Source organism: Gekko japonicus, unplaced genomic scaffold, assembly GCF_001447785.1.
Source record: "Gekko japonicus isolate JY-2015 unplaced genomic scaffold, Gekko_japonicus_V1.1 scaffold2226, whole genome shotgun sequence".
Lineage (NCBI taxonomy): Eukaryota > Metazoa > Chordata > Lepidosauria > Squamata > Gekkonidae > Gekko > Gekko japonicus.
This window is the reverse complement of record NW_015159781.1, coordinates 293,509-301,225: the sequence shown is the minus strand read 5'-3', so window position 1 is coordinate 301,225 and position 7,717 is coordinate 293,509. Positions and strand designations below refer to the sequence as shown.

The following is a 7,717-nucleotide window of genomic DNA, read 5'->3' as shown; positions in this document are numbered from 1 at the left end:
TGGGTAACTCTGCCTGGCAAGTGACCCATAATCCCTTGATGTCCAGCCATACCTCGGACAATAGCTCAGGTGTTCCGGGAGGTACAAACCATTCATTAAAAACAAACACAGCTGGGCATCGGGCCGCCGAGCAAAACAAAACTGAGTTTTGTTAGAGATTAATTATTTCGAACCAGGTTATGACCTGTTCCTTGTTCCCGAAACCATGCATTCCGCAGTAGATGGAACACCAACAGATCTTCAGGCCACAGCGAGCAGTGTCTATTTCATGCCATTTCTGGTATGATGATAATCGCTGGCACAATCATTCAGGAATTGTCCTGCGCTTGGGCTGGGGATTCATATCCCACTCACCACCCTGCATCAGGGTCTGTATCTCTGGAGGGATTCTATCTCAGCGGCAGAGTACATGCCTTGAACTGGATGGCCCAGGCTAGACCAATCTCAGCAGCTCTTGGGATTAACACTTGGAATTCACTGCCACAGGAGCATATGGAGCAGAGGTCCATCAGTGGCTATTAGCCACAAGGTATAGATAGGGACTCTGGGGCAAGTGATGCTCTGTCTTCTTGGTGCTGGGGGGGGGGGCCAACAGTGGGAGGGCTTCTAATGTCCTGGCCCCACTGGTGGACCTCCTGATGGCACTGGTATTTCTGACCACTGTGTGACACAGAGTGTTGGGCTGGATGGGCCTTTGGCCTGATCCAACATTGGCATCTCTTATGTTCTTATGTTAAGCAGGGTCAGCCCTGGTGGATGGGAGACCACCAAGGAAGTCCAGGGTCACTACGCAGAGGCAGGCAATGGCAAACCACCTCTGTCCGTCTCTTGCCTTGAAAAATCCTACAGAGGTTGCCACAAGACAGCTGTGACTTGACTGCCTTTTCCTCCACAATCAGAGGGCATACCTGTGGTGCCACGTAGGGTGGCCAGATGGTTTCAACAAAAATACTGGATGCACTCAATAGAAATTGATCGACTGCCCACACACACGTGCGCTTTTACTTCTGGGACTTACTTCTGAGTAGACCTCCATGGGATCCCCCTCCCCAAGAGAAGTAGGTTAGACTGAGAGGACATGACTGGCCTGAGGTCACCCAGTGAGCTTCCATGACAAAGTAGGGATTGGAGCCTGGGTCTCCTCCGACACTCTAACCACTGCACCAGCAGGCTCTCCGTTTCATTGCTCTTGGCAACTGTGCTCTGCAAAGAGGGCCTCACAAAACTACTACTGCCAGGGTTCCTTGGAAATGCCAAGATTTGCCTTTAAACTTTTATTTTGTCCACGGGGCCCTACCCCCGGGAGCCGATCAGTTGTCCGGCAGAGGGGGGGGTTACCAGGAGAAAGGAGGAGGTCTAGCCCTTGTGGCCAGCATCACACAGGAAGTGATGTCATCCTGGCAGTGATGTCCAGGTGAGGCTCTGGTATTTGGACAAAAACTCTACGGTAGAAGCCGGTTTTACCATAGAGCTTTAGCCCAAATACCAGAGCGTCACTCAGATGTTGCTGGCGTAATGGCATCACTTCCTGTACAATACCGGCAACGAGGCCTAGGATTTTCTCTTTCTCCTCATAAGTACGCCCATCCCCACAAGTTGCCAGGAGGGCAACCCTATTTAAAGCATCCTGGGAGAAACAACACTGCAACTGGAACTCTCAAGAAGGCATTTGTGGCTCCTCAGAATTACCTCTAAATTTCTTGCTAGGCAGAGGGACTAGTTGTTGTTCAGTCGCACAGTTGAGTCCGACTCTTCGTGACCCCATGGACCAGCTCCCGCCAGGCCCTCCTGTCTTCCGCCGTCCTCTGAAGTTGGCTCAATTTCATGTTCATTCCATCGATGACACTGTCTAACCATCTCATCCTTTGCCGTCCCCGTCTTCTTTGACCTTCAATCTTTCCCAGCATCAGGGTCTTCTCCAGGGAGTGCTCCCTTCTCATTTGGTGGCCAAAGTCTTCGAGCTTCAGTTTCATTATCTGGCCTTCCAGGGAACAGTCAGGACTCGACAGGAGAACAAATCTTTGTTTTAGCCCTGGGCTGCCAGGAACATTATAAGTGCCTGAGTGTGTGCAGAGTGCATTTCTCTCACCACTCAGCCTGTAGTTTTAGGCCCAATTTAAACATGTGATTAGGGTCTCCCATGGGTCTTTATAGCTGTCATTGTGGAAGAAATTTGGATTAGGGCCATGATAGTTTAACCCCTTCCTTGGCCTCTGTGCGCCTCTCCTCTTCCTTCACACACCCATGGGGGGAAACAGACATACACTTTTAGTGGCTGTATTGGTAAGGGATTGAGATGGGGGAAATGGGAATCTAAGGAAGGAGATTTTTTTTAAAAAAACATTTTCCTCAGGGCACCGTCCCTGATCCAGATCACCTCCTGGCAGCTTTTAGCCTTTAAAAATCCCACAGGGGGTCATCAACACCAGTTTCCCAGGCCAGGGGTCCCCAACCTTTCTGCACCTTCAGGCACCTTTGGAATTCTGACACAGGGCGGTGGGGGCTCAGCCACAAAATGGCTGCCGCAGCTTACCTTCAGTCACACCGTGAAGATCCTTGTGTTGTGGCGGCAGCTGCTGCCAAAGCAGCATTTTTAAACATCTGCCCAGCCAATCAAATATCCAGTGGCCAATCAGAAGCCTTGCCGGGCAAAAGCCCCACCTGGCCCTGCCCACTTCCTGAAAACCCTTGGCAGGTGCCAGGAAAAATGTCAGCTGGTACCAGGATCCACAGGAACCATGCTGGGGACACCTGTCCCGGGTCGTATTCAGTTGGGCCCTTTAAAAAGCCTGACACTTCTTTCTGTGGTTACCAGACTTCTGGAGCCCTTTCACCGCCACTCTCTTTTTTTAAAAAGAAAAAGAAAAAACTTGAATACAAGCACCTCTTTCCTCTCTCAAACAGGTATCTGTAAAACTCTCCCCAAAGCACCGCATTTCAAAGGAATAGACTTTCTTCCTGTCAGGTTTCTTCCTTGTCCAACTTTCACATCCATACATAGTCACAGGCAATACTATGGTAAGAAGTATCTCGATCTTGGTCTCCAGTGACACATCTGTACATTTTCCATTAAGAATCTTTTCTAGCTCCTTCCAGGTTGCCAGGTATCAATCCTTGTCTGATTTCTTAGCTGCAGTCTTGGTTGAAGATGTCCAACTGTCCATTCTCGAAATCCCAGAAGTGCCCACAGGCTCACAAGGACTGGGGACCCCATTCTAGGGAACACGGCAGCGAGCAGTGTCAGCGTTTATTGACTTATGCGCATGGTGGAATTCTGATGGGCCAAAGCCACAGCTGAGTTTAGTGGAAATCCTTGTTTTCTGCAGAGCGACAATACAAATTGTTCACGCTGGCATCCTTTGTGTTGGAATATATATATATATAGGAGCTGCGGTGGCTCAAGTGGTTAAGACGCTGAACTGCAGGCTGTGGAAGGTCGGTAGTTCAGCGGTTCGAGGCCCAAGTTGCCGCATGACGGAGTGAGCTCCCATCTCTAGTTCCAGCTCCTGCCAACCTAGCAGTTCGAAAGCAAGAAATTGCAAGTAGATAAATAGGTACCGCTTCGGTGGGAAGGGAACAGCATTCCGTGCACCTTGGTGTTTAGTCATGCCGGCCACATGACCACGGAAATGTCTTTGGACAGCGCTGGCTCTTTGGCTTTGAAACGGAGATGAGCACCGCAACCCTTGGAAGTCATGGTGACCTCTGGTGACTGACCCCTACTGGGGACCTGGAAGATATTCAGAGAGGTGGCTGAATAAAGCCTGCCCCCGCCTCCCGACTACTGGTAATCCAAGGAGGTCTCCCATCCAAGTACTTGCTGGAGTCGACCCTGCTTAGCTTCTGAGATCTGACGAGGTCAGGGCTTTGGACATTTTTTTTAAGTTAATTTTTTGGGTCATCAAGTCACAGCTAATTTATGGTGACCCCACTGGGTTTTCAAGGCAACAAACATTCAGAAGTGCTTTGCCTTTGCCTGCCTCCACTCATGACTCTGGTATTCCTTAGTAGTCTCCCATCCAAACACTAGCCTGGGTCGACCCTGCTTACCTTCCAAGACCTAACAAGATAGGGCTAGCCTGGGCTATCCAGTTCAGGGCATGTTGAACAATACAGGTTCCTTAATCCTTTTCCAAAGGCTTTAAGTGTTTAAGGCACAAACCAAAACTGATGAAAATTGTTTTTATCTTGTTGACCTTCTAGATCATAAAGATTTTTTTCCTTTAAAAAACATCCATTGTATATTCAAGAAACTGGTCATATGAGAGGTAGGTGGGAAGGCTAGTTCACAACACCATTGGCTTGCTAATAGGAGGAAATGGGAGGTGGGTTTGGCCATAACTTTGTCAAAGGTCCGTCAAAACCCATCCCAGAATATGTACTCAATAACACTTTCCAGAAGATCTGGAAAATGTTTCCCTTTGGGCAGGCATCCAGTGGCCAGGATTAGGCGGGTTGGAAAGCCAAGCTCACTGAAATGGGTGTGTTTGTTCAAACTGCTTGCTAAGAGTGAGGGAGGAGGAGGAGGTTTTATACCCCAATTTTCTCTATCTATTGAGTCTCAAAGCTGTTTACAATCACCTTCCCTTCCTCTCCCCACAAGAGGCACCTTGGGAGGCAGGTAGTACAGAAAGAGTTCGGATAGAACTGGGACTGGCCCAAGGTCACCCAGCAAACCCAGTTCTCCAGATTAGAGTCTGCCACTCTTAACCACTACACCATGCTGAATAAAAGCTCGGGAGGCTGCTCTAATGCAGCCCACAGGCCGGAAGTGGCCTGTCCAGGGCTCTTATCCGGCCCATGAGCATCTGGTCATTTATCTTTATTGCCAGATGACAGAGAGTGTGCATTATGTCCCTGCATACTGTCCCAGTGATAAATGAGTCATGGGCGGTGGATGTGGGAAGCTGGGCATCAGGAGGATACTTTAAGGAAATACTGTAAGACTGTTAATGCTTTAAGCACACTTGTATTTTGAATTAAAAACCGTATCGTTAATTGGGTTTGCCCGTGTCCTTTATAAAGTTTACACCTCCGGCACCTGGCATTACGTTTGATGGCACACATGGCCCGGCCCGACAAAGTGACATTTATGTCAGATGTGGCCCTTGTAACAGATGAGTTCGACCCCTCTTTTAATACTTCCATGTGGCACACGACCTCAGAGCCCAAGCCAGAATCAGTCTGGATTACTGGAGCATTTCACAGACCAAGGAACTGAACAGAAAAACACTTCAGTCTTAACCTCAGGGTACAATTCCTTCTACAAACGAATGTCCCCCCCCTTTTCCCAAACGTACCCTTGAAGAATGCTTTATGAAGAAGGAAACCGGCACACGGGGAGAGATGGAAACATCAACTCTTTCCTCCCTTGCACTTTTCTCACTGGGAAAAGCCACTTCCGGGATACTTTTAAATCTGCTGTAGGGGGGAAATGGGTACCTATGTGGGTTGCCCTGACCCGGATAGCCCAGGCTAGCCTGATCTCGTCATATCTCAGAAGCTAAGCAGGGTTGGCCCTGGTTAGTATTTGGATGGGAGACCACCAAGGACCACTTACCCAACCGCACTGTTATGTATTAGGACTGGAAAATTCCAGGACTATCTACCAGAGACTGGCTGAGCTTGGAGCTCTTGAACAATAGCCCACCAGGACTCTGGAAGTGACCAATGAGAAACTAATGTTATGTAAATAGCCTATGCTTGGGAGTGGGGTGGGTTTGGGTGTGGTTTTTGCATGCCGTTTAAACAGGGCTGTTGCCCTGGTTTTCAAGTCCCGTTCCTGAAATCACTTCATAAAGTAGAGCTGTTCACTGCAATTCGTCTTGAACCCAGTATTTAATACCTACATACCTTTCTTCATCCTGATACTCCAATACAGAGAAGCAGAAACTGATAACCTCTTGGGGGAACGTCACGGTTCTGCAGAACAGGATTGTGAACACAGGGGATGTCTTTGGCAGGGGAGAACATCGGCCAGGAGGTGGTGCTGCTGTATCACCTAAACTGCCACAGCTGCTTATTGGTTCCTTCCTATCAGAACTTGGCATCCGGATTGCAACACGAGGCTGTGAACCAAACGTTAGGGGAGATGTGCAAAGAGCAGTGCATGCCACCCAGGGCCGGCCCCAGCTTATTTTGCACCCTAGGCGAGGATCCCTTCTGGCACCCCCCCCCCCGCCCCGTGTGCCGGGTTCAGCAAAAGAGCTTCCCCAGCTGAGGGAATGCAGGGCTTTTGGCGGTTGGGGGGTTTGGGGCAGGGGGCGGCGGGTGCAGTTTGGCGCCCCTAAGGCCCGGCCCGCTCTAGGCGAACGCCTAGTTCACCTAGTGGAGCCGGGCCTGATGCCACCAAAAGCAAGTCGAATGCTTCAGGGGAAATGGAGGCAGCATGATCATAGGAGCAAACAGCCTAAACTTTCCATCACAAGTCTTGTCCTCTGTGGCTCATTGACTGGTGGAAGTCGGTGCTGCGGCTGAGACCCTGATCCTCAAGCCAAGAAGCGGTTTTCACTCCTCATCAGTCCCCTCCCCCAATGCGATCTGGAGTGGCCTTAGGGCAGATTACTGGAGTCATATCTGTGAAGACTGGGGGGGGGCATCAAGTCACAGCTGACTTATAGCAGCCGCCTCCTGGGGTTTTCAAGGCAGGAGCTGTTCAAAGGTGGTTCTCCCATTGCCTGCCTCTGCCTAGCGATCCTGGTCTTCTTTGCCGTCTCCCTTCCGAATACTGACCAGGGCAGACACTGCTTAGCTTCCAAGAGCTCTCAGGCTCCCGTCGCTAACCAAGTCAGGGCACTTTGGGGACCCTCAAAAGGCATCTATCTGCCTCCAAGCCCTGTCCTGTGAACTGGAAGCCCTTCTCCCTAATTCCCGGTGAACAAAAAGTTCCTTTCCTATGCTCAGAGGCACTCCTGTCCTGTTTTAATATCTGCTTGGGCAATGAAACCAGATACTGAGTTGGGGGGACGGGAAATCTCTAGCTGCTGCAGACACGCAAAACCCAGCGCTCTTCTGGCAGTGCCTTGATTTCCCACAAGCCGCTGCGCCGCCCTCGCTCTTCCCTTTGCCCCAATCCTACATTGTCAATTTCACACTATGTGCTGGGCAGTAGCACGCATTTTGCCCCGCAGCTTCGCCCCTCCTCTACTCAGTCCTGTTTTTTGAGGATTGAGTAGATGTGGGGGGGGGGCGCCAAAATGCGGCTCAGCAGCAGCTTGTGTGAAATTGACTCCTACCATGGGGCAAAAGGCAGAGCAGCGCTTGTGGGAAACCACCCGCAGGGAAAATCGGGCAAAGCTGCGGAGCAAACTGCAGCGCAACACATAGTGTGAAATTGACACAGAGGATAGGGGCAAAGGTAAGAGCAAGCGCGGAGCAGCGGCTTGTGGGAAATCGTCGGTCACCTTTTCAAATCCGGGAAGCCAGTGGCAGTGAATTCCGCCGGCTAACGGGACGGGCGCCGGAGCGCTAAAACGGCTGCCCTTCGAGTGACTCTCCCCCTCCCTCCCCGGCCCGGGCGAGGCCGCCAAGAAGGCGGGCGGAGTGGGTGTGAGAGCGGGCGCGGGGGTGGAGTTTCCCGGCCAGGCTCTCTCGCCCGTCGTCCGCTCCGCCGCCCGCCCGACGACTCTCCCACCTCCCCTGCCCGGCGGCTCGACGGCTCCGTCCCTTCTCCGGCGCCCTCGCCGAACCTCCCCACCGCCATGGCCGGGCTCCGGCT

General features: G+C 51.2%; 1 protein-coding gene across 1 annotated transcript in view; it reads left to right on the top strand.

Moving 5' to 3' along the window:
* The first annotated feature begins 5,950 nt into the window (after positions 1–5,950).
* Positions 5,951–7,717, top strand: part of IGFBP7 (insulin like growth factor binding protein 7) — a 46,882-nt gene continuing 45,115 nt past the window's right edge. The window contains exon 1 of the mRNA XM_015406998.1: positions 5,951–6,121. Within this exon, the coding sequence (XP_015262484.1) occupies positions 5,951–6,121 (171 nt within the window). The remainder of the gene's footprint in view (positions 6,122–7,717) is intronic.